This window comes from Squalius cephalus, assembly GCF_949319135.1.
Source record: "Squalius cephalus genome assembly, chromosome: 8".
NCBI classification, from domain to species: domain Eukaryota; kingdom Metazoa; phylum Chordata; class Actinopteri; order Cypriniformes; family Leuciscidae; genus Squalius; species Squalius cephalus.
Window position 1 is genome coordinate 8,339,054 of NC_137129.1, and position 25,392 is coordinate 8,364,445.

Sequence of the window (25,392 nt, forward strand, 5' to 3'; positions counted from 1 at the left end):
TTATGTTAAGGGGCGTGACATTTCCGAAACAAGCTAGAAGCAGTTGACCAATCACAACATTCTGATCCAGCCGACCAATCAGTGCACATTGCTCTTTTCAGAAGGAGGGGCTTCATAGAGACCGTAACTAAACAGAGCGTCGCTTACAGACTGGGAAGAAAGATTTTATGTAAATGTATGGATATTTTAAGATTAGTTAAATAATGGTAAATCAACTAACATTCAAATATCTTAAAATCTGAATTACACTTAATAATTATATGAGTTATGCATAGGCCTATATTTTAAATTGAAAAGGATGTTATAAAACCAATAAACTATGAATGCAAATTGAATAATTCTACTCAGTTTGCCTCAAATGTTTGAAATATGCATCTAATTCATAGAATAACTCCATGACTGAATTATAATACAATTACATATTAAAAATACCAGCAACATGTCACTGGGGGCAGTTTAACTTGAATCTTTCACTATAAAATTTAATCAGTACTTCACTGTACTAAAAAAAGAAATGATGAGTCAAAATTAATAAAAGAAGCATAATCATTCTATGCATGTCGATATTTGATGACATACTGTACATGGTCATAAAGAAAATGAAAGGTGGTGGAGGGGGACATTGTACCTTATCCTTCCCTACTATTTAACCAACTTTTTTTCCACCTTGTCTTTTGCAGTATCTCAGATGGGGGTGGCTCAAGGACACAACATGTGTCCAGATCCAGGAATCCCAGAGAGGGGCAAAAGAAAAGGCTCTGATTTCAGGTGAGAAATGAGTTTATGGATTACTTATTAAAATAGTCCACTGAGAGGAGAGAGGAGAGAGGAAAGAGGTGTGCAGTTAATTTAGTGTTTGTAATGCCAGGATGATGAATAGCAAGAGATGCAGGAGGTGGGCGCCTGTTTAATTTCTCATTGGCCTTTTAATTCTCAGAGCTCAGGGAGGATATTTGATCAGCATAAACATGGGTTGTGGGTTCCCAAAGGTCACAGCAAGAGGGGAAGAGAGGGAGAGAGAGAAGAAAGAGTGAGAGATTAAGATGTAAAGAAAAAGAGGAATGTTTTTCAGTACTTAATGCATTAAATCTATCTATCTATCTATCTATCTATCTATCTATCTATCTATCTATCTATCTATCTATCTATCTATCTATCTATCTATCAAATACAGAACGTTTAAAAAATAAAATATAAACGTTTGCTAACATGTACTGATATTTGTGCTGTTGTTTTCCCACTAAAATAAAATTGTAACTTTCTTGAGGATGATGTCATTAACAATTTGGGTTTAGTTGAAGGGATATTGCTAAAAAATGTAAAGGAATAGTCTGTCCAAAAATGAAAATGTGATAATCATTTATTCACTGTCATGTGTCATGCTATTCCAAACCTGTATGACTGACTTTCTTCTGTGGAGCTTAAAGAAGATATGTTGGTAACCATTAACCAAACAGCTTTGATTCCCTTTCACTTCCATTGTATGGACAAAAAATACAATGGAAGTCAATGGGAACCGAAACGGTTTGCTTAGCAACATTTTTCAAAATATCTTCTTTTATGTTCCTCATTAGAAAGAAAGGCATGCAGGTTTGGAATGACATGAGGGTAAATAGATGGCATAATTTTCATTTTTGAATTGACTATCCCTTTTAAACTGATCGACATTGAGGTCAGAGGAAAAAAATATATACATTAATTAAAACAATATTTCCAAGACAACATTTTAGTGATAAAGAAAAGCACCTGGAATATGTGAGGCGTTGGGAAATGGCAAAAATGGCAACATTTGTCTTAACCAAAGTAGTACAATTATTTAAACTTTATTGACTTAATTGTGATTTTCTGATGACAGAAAACAAGCTATATGATGTCCATCTTTAAACATTGTGAGTTTGTTTCATTTAATATATTAAGACAGAAGGGGACTTGAAAACCGTAGGAATGACCTGAAAGAGTAACGAAGTGAAATGTGAACCATCGTTTATGATCGAAAAAGAGAACAGAGAGGCAATGAGATTGAAAATGAGACAGAGGTCCGGACCTATTTAATTGAGTGGGGACAGAGCTATAGTCGTGTCATTTCCAGGCACTGTGCTGCTACAGAGAGGCCTGCGGTGCAAGTTAGGCTGTCAGCGTCCCCCCGCAGGGTGAATGGCAGCGCCCTAGAGGATTCTAACACAGACAAATGGGGACAATCCGTTTTACACTCACTAGCTCTCAGGGCAATCGCAGCGGGGAAGTGAAAGACAATCGAAACTTTTTTACTGGAATGTTCTTAGCTCCGGCTACCTGAGAACCCGTTCATCAGCGGCTAGGTAATGGAAGTGGCACAGCGATGCATCTGGATGTGCACATCACAGTTTCCTAAAGGCTGTCCATTACCAAGATCAGACAGGACCACTGCTGCCGGGTGGAGAGAGGGGGTATTTATGCTGACATGCTATTTGATTTAGCCATGAACAGAGAACAGCTCACATGTGAGAGGTTGGGAGCTGCTGGGAAGGGCTCGAGTCATCTGACATCAGCACTTTGCACAGTTGGAAAAGAATCCAGGGAAACGATCAATGAAATTGTTCTCCTCTCTTTCTTTGTCAAAGGTTAAGTTGTAGACTTACAAGGCTTATTAGACCTATTAGGGTCATAAATGTAATAGGATTGCCTCCTAATAGTAGAGTAAATGTTATTCAACGAGAAGAGGATTAGTCGACCAAATTTTAATTAGTCGGTTAGTCGAAGAAAAAAAAACCTCCACAGGAATTGGCAAAGTCATGCAGTCTGACAGACAGATCCTTAACACAGCTGGTTCACGTGGTAATTATGTCGGACAGGAAATCCAAATGTTCGCCTTTCATTAATAGACATCAAACATGACTTATCATTTAAAACATTTAAGTAGTAGCTTAACGTTATCCACTTTACATGGCTGCTAGCTCTATAATTTGAACCTAGATAAATGTGTGCTAATATTAGGCACATATCCAAGTGTTCTTGCTAAAGCTAAATTAGTACACCGACGTGTTCACCTTCGCTGTTCATCCTCTACACTGTGGAGATGAGACTCCACTTCAGCTTCAGCTTTACCACCGACATTGACTAGTTTATTAATACATTATTAAAAATGTATTGTTTTTTTCCATCATGTTCATAATCATTACTTTTGCTAGTGTCGCTGTGGCAAGTTTCATGCGTGTGCTTTAGCGCTATATTAGAAAAGCTCATTAGTATGGTATAGTATTTCTCTGTAATGTAGAACAATTGTTGCAATGTTAGATATAATATTCGTTCTCAGCCCTGAAACTCAAACCATTTTTGATGCCCTCCAGCATATATTTAAAGGTCCCGTTATATGCCCCTTTTCACAAGATGTAAAATAAGTCTCTGATGTCCCCAGAGTGTGTATGTGAAGTTTGAGCTCAAAATACCCAACAGATCATTTTTTACAGCATGTTTAAATTGACATTTTTTGGGGCTCAGAAAAACGAGCTGTTTCAGTGTGTGCCCTTTAAATGCAAATGAGGTGCTGCTGGACGACACAGGGGGCGGAGCTTCATGAGCTCGCGCTCAGTCTGTCAGGAAAAATTCATCTCACGGAATGATGATAATATCAGAAACTCTCAGTAACGGCGTTCATTTCGAGTCGGACAATAATGCCTACAGAGTCAGAGTGCTGTATAGAGATGAAACAGGTATGGTTTAGTAGTTTAATTACGATTATTATAACGTATTTGTCATCTGCTTGTAGGCTATGTATCCATTATTTATTAATAGCCTACAAGTCTGCTGTCTGAATGATGATTAAACATGTACTGATGAGTTTAATAAAGTTTATTGTACAACACACAAAAGATGAAGCGTCAGTTTTACTTCAGAAAATCACCGTAAGAGCTGAGTAAACACAGTAGCCTAAGTTATAAGAAGTGCGCAAGTAGCCAGTAGAGTTGAGGGAGCATTTCTGTGGGCGGAGGTTAGTCAAGAAACGGTTCTAGTGACATCACTAAAGAAGGAAGTAGAGGGATGTAGTCCAATCGAGCCGTTTTTTGTAGTCAACTTCTGTTAAATAAAATATCTCGCTTGGCATTGAACTTTGAGCTTTATAATTTTACAGATATTATTTATGCTCTAACAGCAACATTACACACTAACTAAAGTTTGAAACATGGGATCACGCAGAACGGGACCTTTAAGTGATTAAATTATTATCATAAACATATGATACGTATAATGTATAATTGCTTAAATGAACGACTACTAGTCGACTAGAAAAACCTTCCTAGTTTGCACCATTCTGCAGCCAAAAAAAATTGTACAATGACTGATAAACTGCATAATTGATCTTTATCCCTGGCCACCAATCTCCTGTGCTAGTTTTATCTCTTTCGTAGGACTCTGCAGTCACTTTCTTTCTCACAAAATACAATAATTTCAACTCATATCAATATTTCTTGTCCATTTATTTATTTATTTATTTGCTTAGTAGCTGTGTAATAAGTAGGATAATGTGTGGCGGTCAGTCATTATCACAAAATAAACATCCACATCAGGGGCCTGATTACCCTGTTGGAATTTATTTTGCCATAATGGCCATCTGACTGTACAGAATGTCCATAATGTATAATTTATACATGTATGGGTTGTTATTCTTGCAAAATAACAATCAGTTTCTTCTTGCAGGCGGGGTGCTACTGTGCACTTTTCTTGTGATGAAGGATACGAGCTTCAGGGGTCTAAAAGCATCACCTGCCTGCGAGTGACGGACAGTTACGTTGGATGGAGTGATGACCGGCCTATCTGTAGAGGTATGCCGCTTTTTGAAAGCATCTGCTATTTTTTTCCCCAAATATTACATAAGCCATAATAGTTTGTTGTTCAAAAGTAAAAGGGAAAAAAAAATGTATTTTATTTAAATTTATTTTCTCACATGTTGGCACTGATTTGGCTACCGTGTACCAAGTGAAATTTTGCATTTACACACACATACTCATGCACACACTTTTTCTCCTTCCTTTTAAAAGGTTGTAAGCCTTTTTATTTTATTTTGTATAAACACTGCATGCATGATTGTATGGTAAGATGCATTTTATTACTTACATTTAGCATTGCTTATTTCCTAATGTCCACTACCATATCAGAACAAACTAGAATCTCTGTACTAAATGAACAAATGCAAATGTACCTTATCCATGTGCTCTAATAATGTCTCATGTCATACTAACACCAAACATATTTATCATAGCAGATTTAAGGCCATTTGTTTACTAAATAGTACAATTCTTTGAAATCTCAGTGTATCTCTGCAGAGTTAAAGAGCCTTGATTAATGACCTGACAATGAAAGAGGACAATGAGGGAAAAAAGCGAGAGATGAGAGAGAGGAAATGGAGAGGATGACAACAGATCTCTAAAGCAGATTTCCTAAGGAGGAAGAGATGGTATCGCTCAGCCAGTAATCAGCTTATTTAGCCTCACCAGGCTCCGATTAATTACTTTATTGAGCCTTACTTAATTTCTGACTTTGATTGGCTAGGACAGCCCCCAGGACTTGATTCCTGCTGCAGCTGTCACATCCCCAGAGAGATGCTGTCCACCATGCTGCCACCTTTGCCTTAGCCCGTAAATTGAAGTGCGAGTCTGCCATTTAGTTCTCTGGTACCAACCCCATGCATCTTAACTACATGCAGTTAAAGCCTGTCAGTGGTATGGTACCTTAAGACAATATAGTTCTTCAAATACACCTCTGGTGCAACTCAGACACATCATCAGTGATGTATCCTGGGTTCATTGGGTGTTTCGGGTTTCACAACATCATACACCCTCGCCCAGGCGAGAAAATATACAATGGGGTCCAAAACTCAATGGGGTCCAAAACATAATATATAACAAAATATATATTTTATTAGAATTTAATTAAAAAATTATTATTATATTATTGATATACTATATAAACAATACTATATAAAAGTAAATTTTTTTTTGTTGTTGTTAAAGAAAGGAATGCTTTTATTCACCAAGGATGCATTCAGTTGATAAAATGTGACAGTAAAGACTTATATGCAGTAAAGCACCATGTCATCATATTAGAATAATTTATGAAGGAACATGTGATACCGAAGACTGGGGTAATGATGCTGAAAATTCAGCTTTGCCATCACAGGAATAAATAATTACAATAAAAAATAAAATAAAACAAAACATTGTAGTAATTAATAATAATAATAATGATTCATTACATTTATATAGCGCTTTTCTCGGCACTCAAAGCACTTTACATGGAAGGGTGAATCTCCTCAACCACCACCATAATTGAAAGTATTTGATACAAAAAAAAATACTTACATTCTTAAAATACGACACCAAACTTTTGAACAGTGGTGTGTGTGTACACTGATTTTTATTATAAATGTTATTTTTATTTTATTTTATATTTTATTTAAATCTTTAAATTAACAAAAAGAGACTTTTGGACCCCACTGCACAGTATGTAATGCATGTGTGTTTTGTTAGTATGAGCTAACGTATTACCAAAGGAAAAAAAATAATAAAAAAATAGAGGTATCTACCTTTATTAGGATAAAACAAATTTAGTTGAGATGTAATCATATTATTCAAAACATTCACACTGTCCTACGGGATGCTAGCACAGCTTCTCTTACTGTAGCTCTACACCAGCACACTCACACACATAAAGCTTTGGTTATACCTGCTCCCTTCTCCTTCATATCGATTAATTTCTATTGTGCTGCTCTGCCAGCTGTGGACTATTAGTCTTTCATTAGAGTTACATATCCCTTCTCCAACACCACCAATGGCCTTTGCCACAGTGGAGCCCTCAGGCTTGACAATCTTCGGGAGAAAGTTAGTTGGACAGCTTTGTGATGAATTGCACCAGTTGCCTTTGTTTTTGATTATTTAACGATCAGTTTTTGGCACATCACTGTGAGCTTGTGGCAAGAGGGGAAAATGGACCTGGAATTGGGAAACTGTCGGAATCACCAGATGGACCAAGTTCCCCTTATCAGCCCCATTACTCATGTGAAAAGGGTTGATATTTAGCTATTGCTCCCCGGAACCAGTTTTTTTCATCACTTGCTCCTTTTCACAACTAATGTAGAGAATGATTATTTGTCTTGTTTCATTGATTTAACACTCTAAATGCCAGGCCATTATTCAAAAACGGCCCATTTTAATTGCATGCTTCAGGAAAATCTGAATCATAAGAATAATTAGTAATGGCGCCACAGAAAAAGCATTCATAAATCATTGTCATTAAATACATAAATACAAGCATAAAACGCTCAATATTAATAGTGTGTCCTTGAGGTTTTCTCTCTCTATGTATATCTAGAAAGGATTTTTTCATTATTTGCAGTATTTAAAAGGATCCAGGACTCACACAAGAGATCTATAAAATACAAATGTGACTTTTTTTATTGAATATTTAGAAATAAAATCAAGCTTCAGACCTTAATAGAACCTGAAATACACCACATATCATGAGAAATATGTTGCGTTTCTGTTGTATTCAGTTGTGTTTTATTGGATATTTAGAAATAAAATCAAGCTTCAGACCTTAATAGAATCTGAAATATACCACATCATGACAAATGAGTTGTATTTGTAGAAAACTGAAGTCTTAGCCGCTGTTTAATGTTGATTGTAGTTCCAGTGGCTTAAAGTAACTCTTTGGAATGAATCCCTGCTATTTTCATAAAACAAAGTAAACTCCCCTAAGTTTCATTCCCTCATTATGGTCTGCCATAGGCTTTACATCTGCAACTCTTGAAATGTGCATTGAGAAAGAAACCCAGGGTTTTGAAACTGTTGGCCTGAATCTATTCTGATTGAAATCAGCCTGAACAAGGGGAACTTGAAATGATTATCTTTTTGCAATATTGCCCTTACAACTTAAATGCATCTGGACTGTTTGACAGCTGAGCCCCTGCTAATAGATATCTTCTACTAATAGCATGATTAGTATGTTGGAGAATATGAGTTTGAGTTTCAATCCCTGCAAACTTAATACATTTCACTAACATTAAAGTTCCCTGAGACCACGTCCCAGAATTTACATTGTAAGTTTTATTTTTATAACCATAAACTAACATTTCCAGAACTTGCAAGGTATTTTTGTTTTTTTGCATGACAACCTACTAAGAACTTATAGAACTTTAACTAATGGTTATTTTTATTTTATTTTTTATAACCATTAACTAACCTTTCTTGAACTTTGCAGAAACTTTGTATGTGACAATCTAATAACAACATAGAATTTAAAGTAATGGTCATTGATGTAATGGCTACTATTCAATTTTCCCAAAATGTTGCAGGGAGTTTATGTAAAAACCTAAAACAAACATAAACAGGACATTTCTCTCTTTTTTTTTTTTTTTTTTTTTTTTCCAGAGTGTTACAGAGAGGAGAGAACCAAAATTGATGGTCTCTTTTTGAGAACTTATTATTATCCCTTAATAATTATGAATGACCAAAAAAAAAACATAAAAGAATGTGTTATTAGCAAACCCCAAATTTAAAGCAGAAACCTGCAGACAACACACATTATGTTGTGAAGGTGAAAATTGGGGTTGACCGGCCCTGATGTTAATTAACTTTCCAAAGACTTTTGTTCTTTAATGTCAGCCCACCTTAAAGTGTTTGAGGAAACTTGTGTGTGTGTGTGTGTATGTGTGTGTTAGGGGAGGCCCTGAGGAGCTCACCTCAGACATAGCTCATTAAAAGCTCCAGCTGGTCCCAGACCTCCAGAAACATTAATTTAGTGCAAACACACTGGCTGTGCCCTTCTTTCTCATTAGACATCGAGTGCCTTCATTCAAGGAGGCATTTAAAGTCCTCCTGGAGGCCACGAGAGTGTCGCAAAAGACTTTTAACTCATAGACAAGTCACAAAGTCATTGGTAAGGTCACTGATCATTCAGTTCACATGCCAGTCCAATCAAAACCAACAACCCAAGATAGATTATTTCTGGTAACTTTAACAATAATCAAGTTCAAAATATTGACTGCAGCTGAGGGGTGAGCCTTCATACGTGTGTGTTTTTTTTATTTTATTTATAATTTAAGGTTTTGTTACATTTCATCAGCCTGGAGGCCCACAAGCCAATCACAACCTTTGAAAGTGGGGTATAGTTTGAAAAGTGATTTCTTGAAAAAAAAAAAAAAAAAAAGTTTTTTTGAGTACGTTCTGTGGTCTGAGTAGTGAGTAAAGTGTTTGCGCTCCTGTTGCTTTTCTTTTTAGGTTTACACTTCAGACTGATGTTGTGGAATTTAAACTTTTTTACTCTTTTTTACTTGCCAAGTTTATTAATGTTAACTAAAACTAATCCTATTAAAAACATTGAAATACAGCTGAAATAAAATATAAATATTAGTTGAAAAACTTAAACTAAACAAAATTAGAAATGTTACCTGTGCAATGAACTGAAATCATTTTAGGTTGAAACATTAAAATTATTAAAACTAAAAAAGAAATAAAATAAATTAAACTTAAATCGCTTTGAAAATATTTATTAAACCAAAATTAACATGAAAACTAAAAATATAAAAATTCTAAATAATAAAACCTATAATAACAACTAAAATAACACTAACTGCAGACAATACATGTGTGATTACATAGAAATTATTTTATAGAATTATTTACATAGAAATTATAATTCTTTTCAGTCTAAATTTTCTATCTGACTATAATGACATTTCATAAGATGGAGCTGAAAACCACCTTAAAGTCTAAATTATTATAAACATTTAACATTACAGTACATATTGTTTTTGTATCTGACCGAGAGGAACACTTCTCTACCAAAATATGTTACATCTGAACATATTTAACAAATGAATCCCAAAAATAATACTTCTGTAGATACTTTTCTTGTAGCTGGTTTTATACCATGTTAGAATAATCAGTGACTTTCAGTATAATGCAATAACATTCTTTCTATTCTATTGTTAAGAGAACTGTTACTGTGATTGGTGCTGATATTGGCTTCTTTCTTTTCCCCTCGAAAGCCTCAAATCTTTCATAGATGAGATTTTCTTTCACTCTGTGTAGAGTCAAACTGCACGATTTGCTTCAACATGCTTTGTCTCTTTTCTTTCAGCTCCTATGTGTGGTGGTCAGCTCTGGGGCCCTAGTGGCATCATCACCTCCCCAAATTTCCCAGTACAATATGACAACAATGCCAACTGTACCTGGATCATCACAGCTTCTGACCCTTCCAAGGTGAATGCTTCCGAAAGTGTGTTCGTATGAACTCGCAGCACACTGCCCAAACATAGCTTCACGATATTAGAAAAGCTAATTTGCAATGAAATAATATGTATGCCCAGACAGAATCCACAGAGACTTTTGTGCACCTTTTATGTGCTAATTTGGTGGGGAAATCTGATTTAAACTTGTGCTTTACCGTTTAAAAGTGTGGGGTTGGTATTTTTTATTTTATTTTTCTGAAAGAAGTCTCCTATGCAGACACATCGCATTTATTTGATTAAAAATACAGTCAAAATAGACTTTTTTAAATATAATTTAAAATAACTGTTTTCTATTTATTTTATATATTTTAAAAATACATTTAATTATTGTAATGGCAAAGCTGATTTTTTAGTACCCATTACTCCAGTCTTCAGTGTCACATGATCCTTTAGAAATAATTTGTGCTCAATAAACTATTATTATCAATGTTGAAAACAGTGGTGCTACCCAATATTTTTTCTGGAAACCGTAATTCATGTTTTTCAGGACTCTTTGCTGAATTTATTTGAAATTTTAATTCATTAAATAACATTAAAAATGTATTTACTGACACTTTTGAACAATTAAATATGTCCTCTTTTTTAACTTTAGGTTGAATCTTACTTACCCCAAACTTTTAAACTGTAATGTATATGGAGCTACTCTTACTGGAATCTGAAAGCAATAGCAAATTAACTGAAATATTCAATAAGCCAACACACAGTGGGACAGCTTTATTAATTTTAGGTAGCTTTCTGAGTGCATTGTTTCTATGTGGGCCTGCTAATAACTGTAGGTTGCAAGGAAAAGGATACACATATTGAGAAATGATGTGCAATATCTAGATATCTAGACTCATAAAAAATGAAACATTGGCGATTATATTAAAGGAGAATGGAAGATAAAGAAAACTACATTGAGTGGCTACCACAGGAGAGACAAAACTGCGGCGCTCTGTGTCATGACTTTGGCGTCGAGTTCAAGGCCATTTTCTTACTCGCTTGCCAGATTTTCTTTATCTAGGTTCAAATAAATGGCTTAACAAATCTCTCCCCTCATCACCATAACTCAGTTGGGAGAGAAGGGGAGCAAGAGATGGAGGGCAAATGGAATGGGGTGGAGCGGCTCTATCAGTGCCCCCTGCTTTTTCTCCGCCGCCCAGTGCGCTATTTCATCCTGTGTGTAAAGGACAGTTCTGCTCCACACTGTCACGGCTGGAGAGCGGGGCACAGATGAAGATGGAACATTGCTGTTTTTTGCTCTTTACAACCGTAATGACATTCTATTTTCGTTCTGACACAATAGCACCCGGAGAAGACGTGAGGTTAGCTGTGAGATTGAGGCAGAACTGGGGCCGTATGAAATGTACCTGACAATGAGCTTTTGATTTCGCTGCAGCTGGTTTGGTGCCCGAGCCAAAGACTCTCCCAGTGTGGACAGACCCCGGCAGCTGTTAAAGCCTTTAGCATCACAGTTAGCTAGAGTTTGACATCATTTAGCATTTGATGATGCATAATGAATATTTGAAAGTGAAGTGTAGACATACATATATATTGGTGTTAAAATGCACCAGTTTTAATGTAAGGAGACAACTATACTGTATATAAATAAGCCGTTTGGAGGATGAGTGTAAACACAGTGGCTCTGTGGTGCTGTCTTAACATTGATTTGTTTGTTGAAGTGGTTAGACAATTAAACTTCTAGATCGGTCGATGAAGTGAGGTTGAGATGGTACCACATGCAATTAGCTGTTTGGTGAGGGATTTACCAGTGTGTCTGAACATTGGTACATTCTTTAGAGCACACTTGCTGCATCCGAAATCGAATATTTCCCTGCTTATATAGTATGTGAAAAACAGTATGCCAACAGAGCAGTGTGTCTGAATTCACAGTATTTGAAAAATAGTTGGCTAAAACATACTAATTCCACCAAGATTCTGAAGTGCGCATTCGATGGACACTTTACTGGCCCATGAGTCCACAGGAGAGGAGTTGTGAATGGCGGTGAATCGACACAACTGACGCTGTAGGTCACATGACATTGATAACATGGCGGATGTCCAAATTTCATTCATACTACACACAATCATATTATATAGAACATACTTTTTTAATGGTTTCACACCAAGAATAGTACCTACTATAGCCAACAGTTTGCCATTTCAGATGCAGCTACTATATTTCTGTCACCAATGGGACTTTAGGAGAACTTTTGGGATTCTTTACAGATGCCAAACCTTTGCTAATGTTTAGCTTTTTGGGTATTAGCTTAATATTATTAAATATTTAAACTTTTTCTTCGTTATATGAAACTCACATTTGATTTTATAGTTTATTTTTGGCACATCTGACTGAACGTTATGATGTTATGTAATGTTTATTTAGGTTACATATCATGCAAACCATGCTATGCAAATACGTCTTAGCAAGACAACAGACCGTGTCATTTATTTCCAAACATGTTAACAATCAAATTTACAGCCTAAATGCAATTAAACACTATAAATGATATAAAGTGGACAAATTAAATAAGCTAGTGAGAGTGTTAGGATGTTGAAGAAACAAAAGGAAATGGGACCCCTATAATGGCATTTGGTTAACAGTGTGATATGTCTAATCATCCGAAACGAAGTAACATCCTGAAGTTCAGGAGGAGCCGAGTCTTTAATGCCTCAGTACCGTATTCCCCGGAGCTACAGTTAAAGATCCTCTTGCTACTCAAAGATGTCCATTCTATTTATGTCAACCGTGGTGCCTAATGACGAGTGCTGGAAAATGAACTTGGAACTAAAGAATGAGGGAAAACAGATATAACTCTGCAGGGAAATGCAGCATGTGGAACCGCACCGGGCTGAATCCCCCGCTCACAGACAAACATTAGCTCAGAGTCTAGACACTGTGTTTCTGCCTCAGATGGAGGGATCCCCAGAAGGCATCATAATAGAGAATAAGTTGTTCATGAGAAGACATGGCTGATTGCTTTTGTTGTCCTCTTCATTTTTTAATTATCAGTCTTCCTTTTGTTCTGTGCGCTATCGTCATCCAGCGGGCTGGTATTATCAGCTACTCCACTTCTGCAGGGACTTCCTTTTTGACAAAAAGCTTCACTCCTCCAACAAATCCTGCTTGCTTCTATGTAGTCTTGAGCATTATCGCTCTCAGCTGCGAGACCATATTCACCATGCCTTTTGTCTGAAAGCCTCAGTGATTTGTCCCTATTAATTTATTAACGGTTTTGTGCTTTTATTTGGATGGGTTAAGTTATCCTCTCTCTAACATTCAAAAAGGTTGGTTTTCTGTGGAATTTTTTTTTTTTTTTTTTTTTACTATTTCAGATATGCTGTAAAGGAGCTGTACTATGGTACACGGATCAGCTCAGCTTTCTTTGGTCACTGGGTTATTGAGACTGTTAATATCAAGAAACTCTCTTGCACTCTTCTTACCCATCTACTGGAGAAAGTGGGATTAATTGTGACACATGACTTCTAAAAAAAGTGCTCCATTCAATCATTTGAGAATACATGAACAAACAAACATAAATAAATAAATGATAATAATAATCATAATAATGATGATTATTATGATTATTATTATTGCAGTTATTACTATTATTATAATTTTTGTGAAGAAACGTAATTTTTGCAATAGTGTTTTTTTTTTCTAATTTAGTATTTGCAATAGTTTTTTTTTTTTTGTTTGTTTTTTTTTTACATTTGGAGACAAAGAATGCTTCTTTTAATAATGCATGTGTTATTTTTAGCCAAATGATTTAAATTTGATAAATATTTATTTAAATGACATGTATCTGTACAACTGGTTAAAATTATTTTCACATAAAATGGATGTCTACCTTTTAATTGGCTTGCTGGGAGCAGCATTTGCATCATAATCCCTCAATGAGTCAGCTGAGGATTGCCCTGCCCACAACGCTGTCAGTCATGATCATACACACCGTTACCGTAATGCTACAGGACACGGTGGGATACAGGCGAGGTGGGCAGCACACCATCCGTTAAGGGCGTGAATTGAGAAAAAGAAAGGTTCAGAGGAGGTAAAAGAGGATGAGATCTTGTTCACTGGTGGACTGCTGGCACTCCACCCATGGCACTCTTTGTTGCGGAGTGTGTTTACCATAGGACAGAATGCAATTTGCATTTATATAAGCTTTTTCATTAAGAGTTATTCTCGGAGCACTCCAAAAACATTAGGCGGAATTTGGTGGAAATGTGGCAGCCAATATGAAATGGGAAGCTAGACAGCGAATTTTGTTTATTTTATTCATATTTTTTTTGCAGTATTCCTTTTTCTGTGTATGAGTAATAAGCCTTCATATTTAATTGCTCATCTTTCGATAACTCTTACTTTTCTCCTTTTGTATAAGAAATTCTGCAGTCTTGTTTTCATCTTGGAGAAGAATGAGAAATAGGCACATTTGACTCTTCATTTTCATAAATCATTTTTATAAATTCTTTCTTTGTTTTCTTCTACAACTGCTGAGAGAGTTTTTCTTTAGTGTGAGAATTATCTGAGAATTACTGATTTCAGAATTACTATCTATCTATCTAGTTACATCGATTTAAAAATTATTTTAAGTATACTGGAATAGTATTTTCTTGTAGATCTAGGTCTAATATGTATACTGTTTATGATTGGAAAATGAGAGTTGTACTGCTTCACTACTGTTCTTACCAAGTTTAGAAATCTGACTCGGACTCTTTGCTGTGTGCAGGTGATCAAGCTGAATTTTGAGGAGTTTGACTTGGAGCGGGGCTACGACACTCTAACCGTGGGCGACGGCGCTGTAATCGGCGATCAGCGGACAGTCTTTCATGTGTGAGTACTTTTGTTCATCTTTTGCTTTCTTCTCCATTCTCTCTCAAACTCCTCCCAGGCTGTGTCTCCCTCTCTTTAACTCTCCTCTTTGTGTGTGTAAACCTCCTCCCCATCTTCTTTCATCTCTACTTGTCCTCTCTTCCTTCAACCCCTCCGTTCTCTCCTCCTCTGCCGTTTGTTTCTTTAGCCCCCCTCTATTTCATCTCGTTTCATCACCCCTCTGAGCAGAACTGTATAGCAAAAATACCCCGAGCGTTATTGTCAATCACTATGAGTCTCAATGTTAGAACAAGATCACTCCTGCTGCAAAAAGCGCATCGCACGTCGATGCCCCATAATGCAGATTTGCACACCAGATGCTCCGGAAACGTTGCTGAGTGTGTTGTTATTAATTGTGCTGAAATTGATGGTCTTCATAAAGTTTTATCGATGCCGTTTTATGTACGCTCTCTGGCAGGGGTGTACAAGTGCTTGTGTGCCTTTTGAATGGCCCTGTGTCCCTGGACGCTTTCTCTTCGGTTACTCAGAGTCCCCTGATGGTCTAATGTGCTTAATTAGCAGGTCTCATGAGCCCTTATGGACCCATTCCACAGATCCCTGAAGGATAGTGCCGGGGGAATCGGGGAACTCCCAATGTTCTCTGAGATGTGTCAAATGATACTGTGCATATTGAAAATGAAGAATCACTGTTTTATTATTATGTTTCATAACGTCTGTCTCTCTTATTTTGATTTGAAGGTTGTCTGGGACTACAACTCCAGATCTGGTGGTCAGTACCAGTCATCAGATGTGGCTCAATTTTAAAACGGATGACACGAGTGGCTCCCTGGGCTTTAAAGTTTCTTATGAAGGTAATTAGAGGAAACTCTATTCTCTAAACTATAATGTTAATCTAAGCTATAATTATAATTATGTTATTGTTATTATTAATATTTTAATAATAATAATAATATTGATGCTATTGTTATTAATAGAATTAGTATTAGTTATCTTGTTTTTTGTTCTTTATTATTATTTTAGTTTTAATTTTCATTTATTTTAATCATGATAGTAATTTCTGTTCTTATTATTTTGTTATTACTTTTTTAACATGTTTAGTATTAGTGTTGGTATTATCTTATTTATTAGTTTAATTCTTAATTATAATTTTTGTTTTGTATTTTATTTGTTTTAATAATAATAATAATAATTATTATTATTATTATTATTATTTAATGAATCACTCCTTGATTTGTACATATTCAGGACTTTATCACAACAAATATTAATAAATGTGATTTAATGTGATTGTATAGTATATAATATATGTATCACATTCTCATATTATTTATTATTACGCAATTAAGTCGATACAAAAGTAACCGATTGACATCTCTGATTAAAACATCTGTAGATCACCTTAAAACATGTCAAATAGCTTTGGAGGGCTGCGATTGTACAGTACATTTGGTGATTATCAATAGAGTATGCTCAGTTGAAGCATCTTACCGTATTGTCACTACAGTAATGATCTTTCTATGTTATTAAAAACGCATTGGGTCTCATTCACTAATAATTGCGTGGATTGTTTTGTATTTGTATGCGCACGAGAACTACTCACGAAAAATCTGTTATTTCACAACACGTGCGTATGCAGCCTACACACATTAATTTGTTGTTAATCTCGTTCTAATGTTAGTGACTAGTGAGTATTCTAAATGAGCGGCTACATGTTAGTCATTTGCATAAAATGGCCAAACCATCTCCATATAAGGGCTTTCCACACAACCTCTCCATTACAGCCTTTCGTCACTCTCGTCAAACATGCTGCTCTCTGCAGACGCGCTCTCGCCAGATCCTCTAGCAATCCCAAGTGTGTCATTCTCAAAACCGGTTCAAACACCTTTTATACAGACCCAGATTAAAGACCTCTCATTAGCCAGCTGTACATATGCGTATATCCGCACAGCTGAAGCTATAACACAGCTTTTCTTACTCTTTCACAGTATATGAAGAAATACAAGATGAAATTAAATTATATTATTTATTTATATAATATAATATAATTATAGTCGTGTTAAGATGAAATATAACTTCTTTGTTCGATTGTTCAAAAATTCATTGTTTGAATGGGTCATTAGTTGTTTGTTTTTCTTCACCATAAGCAATTATGTCTCCTATGATCAGGTGGGTGGACATGCAAATCCTTTGAATACTTATTTGTTCTTACTTTGTTCATGTTGAAGCAGACATCTTATAATGAGGTCATTGGAAGAAGTTCACATACAAATAGTCATATCTTGGACCATATGATTTCCTCATTTTCTCAATTTTATTCTAGCTTTCTGCTACGTGACACTCTTGGGATATGTGCTCAGAGTACTGGAACAGCGTGTTCTTTTTTAAAAATTTCCTTTCACTTTCTATTTCTCGCTTCACCATTATACCTTTTGCACTTGTTGCGAGGGTCATCAAAGCAGACTGTGATCGTTTAACCTTGCTGGAATGAGGGCCATGGGACAGGAAGGATATCATGCAAGAGCGGCTACTAATTTTCAGTTTCAGAGTGTATGTCTGATTGAAAACGAGAACATCAGAGCTTTCATACTGGCCCTCTTTCAGAATTGCACCACACATGGGGGACTTTAGCACATTTTATAAATTACTAACCAATATTTGCTGTCAGATCCACAATAAGCCTCCAGGCTCCTATGCTTTTATCCACTGCAGAAGCATAAGACGAAAGTAAAGGAGTATTTACCCCCCCCCCCCTCCCCCCCCCCCCAACCCAACATGATTAAAACTATAAGAGACATTTAATGAAGTTGAGGATTTTTTTTTTAACCTCTGCCTCCCCACCTGCACCCCTAAATTATTGCATCTAATATTTTACCATTTTCAAGCATAATTGTTCAGAAAGTCAATGCAGACAGTGCTGTTTTTTAAGCTAGATGCATGGTATAGTAATTGATTAATCGAATGAATCAAAACTAATTACATTTAAAAAATAATATTGTGAAAAATATGTTTACAATTTGAAAATAACGTTTTATATTTTAATATATTGTATGTAGTTTCAGGGTTCCTACACAGTTTGGAAAACTATGGAATTTGATTTGAGTAATTTCCAGGTCTGGAAAAGTATGTAAAAAACAAAGCAGAGAGTATTCCAGACTAGACCAACAGACTATTGCCCCTATTTAGTTTTCTATAATAGAAAATTAAGAATTTAATGAAAATAAATGTATCATACAAGAAGTGTGTTTTTTGAACTTGGCAAATAGGCCATCAGCCCATTTTGTGTCACGGTTTCTCCGCCACCACAGAGGATGAGTTAAATTGGACATTAGGCCATGACATTAGAGGAACTACCCTAAGGAAAGCCACATTTTGAGCAATTAGATCTCTATTAATTAATGTGCATCCATGCTGTCGTATATTATATATACAGTATATATATATATGCTAACACAAAAATAATAACTATACACACACACACACACATATATATATATATATATAAAATTATTTATGCCGTCGTATCAGTGTGGTTCTGTCCTGTAAATGTTTCTGGAGTGCATTTTGAGGATTTGTATATATACGAGATATAGTTATACACTATATAGTTATACACACTGATATGTGGCTGAAAACTGATGGAGCATAACCTATTTGGCGACCCCAGGTGCATGCTGGGAAAAATGAATTCTTAACTTGTATGATGTGTAAAGATGGATGGATTTATTTGCACTCGTGCCTTCCTGTGTTATTAGTAATCCTTCATTAGGAAGTCAATGGCTTCCATCTGTGTTCTCAGAGTTTAAAAAAAAAATCAAATTGACATGAATAAATCATAGGAAATTTGAGATGGGTAAATAACAAATGCCGCCCCTTATGAAAGTGCACATGTCAGCTCTCAGAGACAGTTTGTTTGTCACCAAGCAGAAGACAGCTGTAACAAAGTGTTAGCTGGGACACTTAAGGAATCACGTATACAAACATTCCCTCAGGGATGACTTGCTGCGTAACATTTGTCAGCTCAGGAGACATTTTCTCACACAACCCTGTTGCCTTAACTGGTTTATATGGACAGAAGTAAACTCAGGGTGTAATTCCCAAGATACAGGATAGAGATTCAGGCCAGGTAGAGACCTGTCACATGTCTGAAATCTGAAAAATGCTGCCTTTTCAGACAGTATGTGGAGGTGGGAAGGTATCGAGGCACATCTGAATGTTTATACATTATCATCTCTGACCTATACGAAAAAGGTTCATTGGGTTCTATATAGAATACTAGGGTTCTTGACTCAATTCTAAAGAACCCTTTCTGCCAAAAAGGTTCTATATAAAAAGAAATGTCTTACATGATTGTGTAATACTTTCATGTTTAATGGGTTATTTAAATTTTGTCTAGTAATAAAGAATGTTTGCGAGCTGCTTAAAGGTTGTATCAGCGATTTCAGGCCCAAACATAAATGATCACATTCATCTAATCTTTGCTAACGATCCGCTAGCTACCCGCCCCACCAATCACCGACAGGGGTGGGTGTTGTGAGGTTTTCACGTGCAGCCGTTATAGGCAGCCGTGCACGAGCGCAAAACCTCACAACACCCACCCCTGTCGGTGATTGGTTGGAACACTATTTATTTTGGTTTTGAGTGGTGGTGAAACCAATTGTTTTTGTGTGCAGATCTCAGAGTCTAGGTTGCCTACAGACGCGTTTTTTTGACGGCATGCTTATGGGGCGGGCAGCAAGCAGATCGTTAGGAAAGATTAGATGAATGTGATCATTTATGTTTGGTTCTGAAATCGCTGATACAACCTTTAATTCATAAAATTTAATTAAAATTAAGACTAAATCCATAAAATGATCCCATGATATCTAAAGTGGCTTACAAAATTCTTTATAGAACCTTTTATTCTAAGAGTGTATGAATCAGTCTCATACTTTTTTATAGCAAATATGTGCGTGTGTTATGCATTTTAATTCTTATTAAAGCATTATAGAGTTATAGCTTAGTAACACGCTAACGGCAAACTGTAAAGTGCATTTGAGATGTTTCCCATATTTAAATAGTTGCTAATGGTTATTCTTTAAGCTATCAAAAAGTATAGTACTCTCAGATCCATTTAACATATTGTACCATGTATGTCAAATCAGCAGAAAGCCACAATTTTCCATAATCAAAACCAAAATGTGGAAAAAAAGGTAGCCTATCTCACGACACAAGATCTCTTGTTCGCCTGTAGCACTCTCTCTGTCTCTCTCTCAGTAGTGCCATCTTTCTTTCGCTTTGGCCTTGTGATTCTAAATGAGCCCTGACATATTGAGACAGGTGAGGGTATAAGGGAACAGAGTGAAAAAAAGACAATTCATTAGGAGAGCAAGCCATTCACAGATGCCATTGGGGCAACATTGAAGGTAGTTTGCATTAATATGCTTTGCTGTCAGATGGTATAAGAAGTATAAGGCTTATATGCAGCATGTAAGTGTGTGTGTAATTTAATGTGTCCCTGCTGAATAATAATGATAATACTAATAATAAATGTTTATGGTAATTATGGAATCAGTAAGATGTCAGTTTTGTTTTGTTTTTTTCAAATAAATTAATACTTTAATTCAGCAAGGACACATTAAATGGATCAATGTAATTAAGATTTATTTTTTAAATGCATTCTGTTCTTATGAACTTTCTATTCATTAAAGAATCCTGACAAATTCACTGTTCCCAATATAAAAATATTAAGCAGCACACATTTGTTTGATAACTTTGATAACAATAATAAATGTTTCTTGGGCAACAACTCAAAATATAACAATTATTTCCGAAGGATCATGCGACACTAAAGACTGGACTAATGATAATAAAAATTCAGTTTTGTCATCACAGGAATAAATTCTTTAAAAATATGTTGAATTAGAAAACAGTAATTTTAAAGTGCAATGATATTTTACAATATCACTGTTTTTATTGTATCTTTAATGATACATTCATTAAGTCAATTTTTATTTGGGTACGCTTATTAGAGCATTTTTTAACTGTAGAGAGAGATGATTTACTGTAAAGAGAGATGAGAGAGTAATTTAATGAATAAATGACTAAATAATTTGTCAGTACAAGCCAAAAAAAGTCCTATAAATGGTCACCCTGGGATACAAAGACATTAACCTTACAAGTTACCTTACTTTTCCATTCCAAAACCTTGATGGAAACTTTATTAATTAATCCTGTCCCAATGTATAAGCTATGTCTTTTTTCTTTTCTTTTTTTCTTCCAGAAATTGACCAGGGTGGGTGTGGAGACCCTGGAATCCCAGCCTATGGCAAGAGGGAAGGCACAGGCTTCCGACATGGAGACAAACTTTATTTTGAGTGCCTTCCAGCCTTTGAGCTGGTGGGAAAAAAGAACATTACCTGCCAGAAAAATAATCAGTGGTCAGCCAAGAAGCCAAGCTGTGTGTGTAAGTGACAACCCTTACCCAAAAAATACATTCCACACCCACATGATCACATTTGGGAGGTTGGTGCACCATTATTACTGTCTGAGCACGTTAGAAAGTGAATCTAATGGCGGTGTCTTTAGTAAAGTATGTCCCCACCGATGCTTCCTCTCAGCGGCTGAGTCAAGCCAATGTGACAGTTCATTTAATGCATTTAGTTGCCTTATTTAGTGTATCAGGGTCTTATAATGAAGTTAGCGGATTTAACCGAACTGAAGAAAGCTAAGCAGTTGATGTACTTGCTTGCTTCCGAAAGAGAAAGTTGTTTGTGGCATTTAAATGCTTGAAATGAGTGTCACAGCATATAATGTTGTTTGGCAGTTAATGCTTGTCCAACTTGTTTTGATATTATTGTTCTTTCTCTATTATTTGGATTCATGTATACCGTCAATTTGCCTCAGACTGTAGTCGTTTGTCACTATAATGGCTACCATCTTATTACATCAAATGCAGTTGACTCACAACTTTGTTTTTTGCTATTTAATGTCATTATTATTAGCTCAGACTGAGAAGTCATTCATATGAGGTGGAACCGTAACAATCCGTCTTCAGTCCACCACTGAGCTCATTTTCATTCTCCCCATGGCTATTTAGTGATGCTTATTGCCCTCTCAGGTTTGTCTCAAATCCTGAAAATGAGTTTATGTCTGCGAATAATCCCAGCAGATAAACCCTGTCTTTCCCTGCAACATCTTCAGCCATTATCTTCTGCAATATGCACAATCACAATAAACACACAAAGGCGTCATATACCTAATATATACTGTATTTATTTTTTTACTATTATTTTATCCCCTCACTTGGCGCACTTTGCAGGCTACATGAGTATGAATAACACTGTAGTTCTTTATAAAGGTAGGCCCTGTTTATGTAAAGGGGGGAGGGGATTCGAGTTAAGTCTTCCATTGGTCTGACAAACAGAGTCCAACCCTAAACACACACCATCGGTTGAGCCAATCTTGCTGTGTCAGGTTGCTCGGGATGCTTTAACAGTGTTTACATACAAATGACTGATTTATGGTTGTCTTGGCACATTAATCTGCAAATATGTTTACATCAAATTGAGCAAATCACCTTTAGGAGAAACTAGAGTGAACTAAGAGTGAACATTTCATAATATGTCTTGAGGGGTCTTGTATCTAGAAGTTTTCTTTAAAGTTCCTGCTATCGCAACGTGCACATCCTCCAAGCTGTAATTTTTTCCTCTCCTGTCTCACTGCATTGTTTAAGCAACAACAAATGACCTTCCTATACATTGTGAATTGATTTTAGCTTCAGTGGCGGTTTTAATTTCCAGTTTGCTTCGCTGCTCGATGTACGACACCTTCTGTGTTTAACAGTTGCTTGTTTTATGTCTTTGTCCCTTTCTCAGTTTCATGTTTCTTCAACTTCACAACTCCATCTGGGGTTTTGCTATCACCAAACTACCCTCAAGAGTACGGAAACAACATGCACTGTGTGTGGCTGATCATCGCCAAACCCGAGAGCCGCATCAACTTAGCCTTCAACGACCTGAGCATGGAGAAACAATTTGACTTTCTGTCCATTAAAGACGGCGGCAAGGCAGAGTCGCCAATTCTTGGCACCTTTTCTGGAGATGTGCTGCCGTCACCCATCACTACCAGTGGCCACGTGGCCCGACTGGAATTTCTGACTGATCATACCTATACAGACCGTGGCTTCAACATCACTTTCACCAGTACGTTTTAAAGACAGCTCTATATTCGTGACTTTTCTTTTTTGTTTTGTGGTAAAAATAAATCATGTATTCAAGTTATTTTGGGCAAACCTGTTCATACTTGTTTATGTCTAACATCACATTGAAGTTGGAGACCAAAAAATCATTTTAAGATGTATAATAGATAATAGCTTTTAGATGTTTTGTCAGTGGTAGTATGCACTAAATTTGAAAAGTTTCTGAAAGTTAAAAGAGTTCAGAAGTTGTTTTGTTATATGAGAAGGAGAAAGTTTTATTTTTCCCCTCTAGAGAGAATTGTCTGTATATTGTAACTGAATATCTGTCGTCCTTCAGTAATCACTATTCACGGGGCGTAGCGTATGGCAGCGGAATTGATAGATGCTTGAGTATCCATGTGAGGAAGAGCAACAAGAGCCACAGATTTAATTAAAATTTATTTCCAAATACATATATAATTAAATAAAGCCACAGTTAATTGAAGCTGTCGGGAGGTGATCCCACATGGTTTGACTCCCCATGTGTCGTGTTTTTGGGGGAGTGGGAGGGATGCTCCAATTATTCATGTTAATTAAGGAGATGACAAACTCCATCGAATGGCTTGTTGGCACATGATGGTGATGGATTACTCACACAATCTTGGTTTGAGATCTTCTTGAGTCAACAAGGAATTCATGCTCATTGCCTGACTGGAGAAACAATAAGAACAATAATAAGTTTTACAGTACATTGAGCATTAATGTCTATGACAGTGTCAGTCGACGACATTAGGATGCGTTTGGCATACGCTTTTATCCAAAAGGATACATTTTGTCTTTCTTCATGATCCCAGGAATCAAACCCTTGACCTTGGTGGTGTTAGAGCCACGCTATAGCAGGAATGAACAGATTTGCTGGAGAGATTTTGTCTGCTGATAATACATCTTATCTGAAGTCCTATCGATAAGTACTGAGTAGCTCCAAGCTTCCCACTGAAGCAAGAAACTTGGGGAGGCACATAAATCAATATTTTGTTCCAACTAAAATTAATTAGTGTAGTTATACAGCTGAAACGATGAGCCACAAAGTTTTCACTTCAATGGGCACATTGAGAACTCCCTCTTTAATTTATTTGAGGCCTTGTAAAAGTTGTCCATTTTATAACAAAATGTGGGCAGTCATTGGACAGGGATATTTTTTTTTTTTTTTTTTATCTCAAATGTTCCATTTAATTACAAAAATGTAAGCTCTGTTGTTGCTCTGCCCAGTTTTTTTGCCCATTTAGGTCAAAGTTAGCATGCACTTCTCTTCCATATTTCATTGTTTTTCACCCCTCCCTGCAGCGTTTCGACACAACGAATGTCCCGACCCTGGCGTGCCAGTAAACGGAAAGCGATTTGGTGAGAGTCTACAGCTTGGCAGCTCCATCTCTTTCCTGTGCGAGGAGGGGTTCATGAAGACCCACGGATCTCAGACTATCTCCTGCATTCTCAAAGATGGAAATGTTGTGTGGGACAACGCTGTGCCACGTTGTGAAGGTGTGTCCTCTCTCTAGTAAATATGCACATTTAATAATTCACAAGTTTGCTTGTAACAAAACCTAAATGTTATACCCCAACTCCATTTGCACTTTACTGAACCCTTCGGAAGTTTATTCAATTTGGTTTTTCATAAAGTACATGCAGAGATCAACTGTAATGTCAGTGGAACAAAAAATATATAATCTTTAATTTCCTCTCATTTAATGAAATGTGCTGCTGTATGCTACAAATCATTTTATGACATTTGTCAAGCAATGGTTTTAATAGATGTCCTTGAGTACACTGAGTTAAGCGATGAGATCATCCACTTCCCATTGAACACATTCTGCTTCCAGATTTTGCATTTTAGGAAAAACACTCACTGACTTTTCTGTTATATGTATTTGATTAACCAGACTTATCCACTACCACTAAGCCTAACAGGTTTATTTGTCCTTTTAAATCATATGGATTAAATAGATAGTATATTAGGGAAAGACGAAGAAATAGAATATGTTGTTGATAAATATGTGGTCATGCTATACACCACAATGAAGAAGATGTGATGTCGCTCTAGGTCTTCTGTTTTTAAATCAAAAATGAGAAATGATAGCACATTTAAAATGTGGAATTGCATCA

General features: G+C 36.2%; 1 protein-coding gene across 1 annotated transcript in view; it reads left to right on the forward strand.

Annotated features, from left to right (window-relative positions):
* csmd2 (CUB and Sushi multiple domains 2) overlaps positions 1-25,392 on the forward strand; it is a 305,472-nt gene that overhangs the window by 168,794 nt on the left and 111,286 nt on the right. The window contains exons 8-15 of the mRNA XM_079877810.1: positions 681-768; positions 4,675-4,799; positions 10,114-10,235; positions 14,974-15,077; positions 15,816-15,928; positions 21,337-21,519; positions 22,931-23,257; positions 24,577-24,771. Of these exons, the coding sequence (XP_079733936.1) occupies positions 681-768; positions 4,675-4,799; positions 10,114-10,235; positions 14,974-15,077; positions 15,816-15,928; positions 21,337-21,519; positions 22,931-23,257; positions 24,577-24,771 (1,257 nt within the window). The remainder of the gene's footprint in view (positions 1-680; positions 769-4,674; positions 4,800-10,113; positions 10,236-14,973; positions 15,078-15,815; positions 15,929-21,336; positions 21,520-22,930; positions 23,258-24,576; positions 24,772-25,392) is intronic.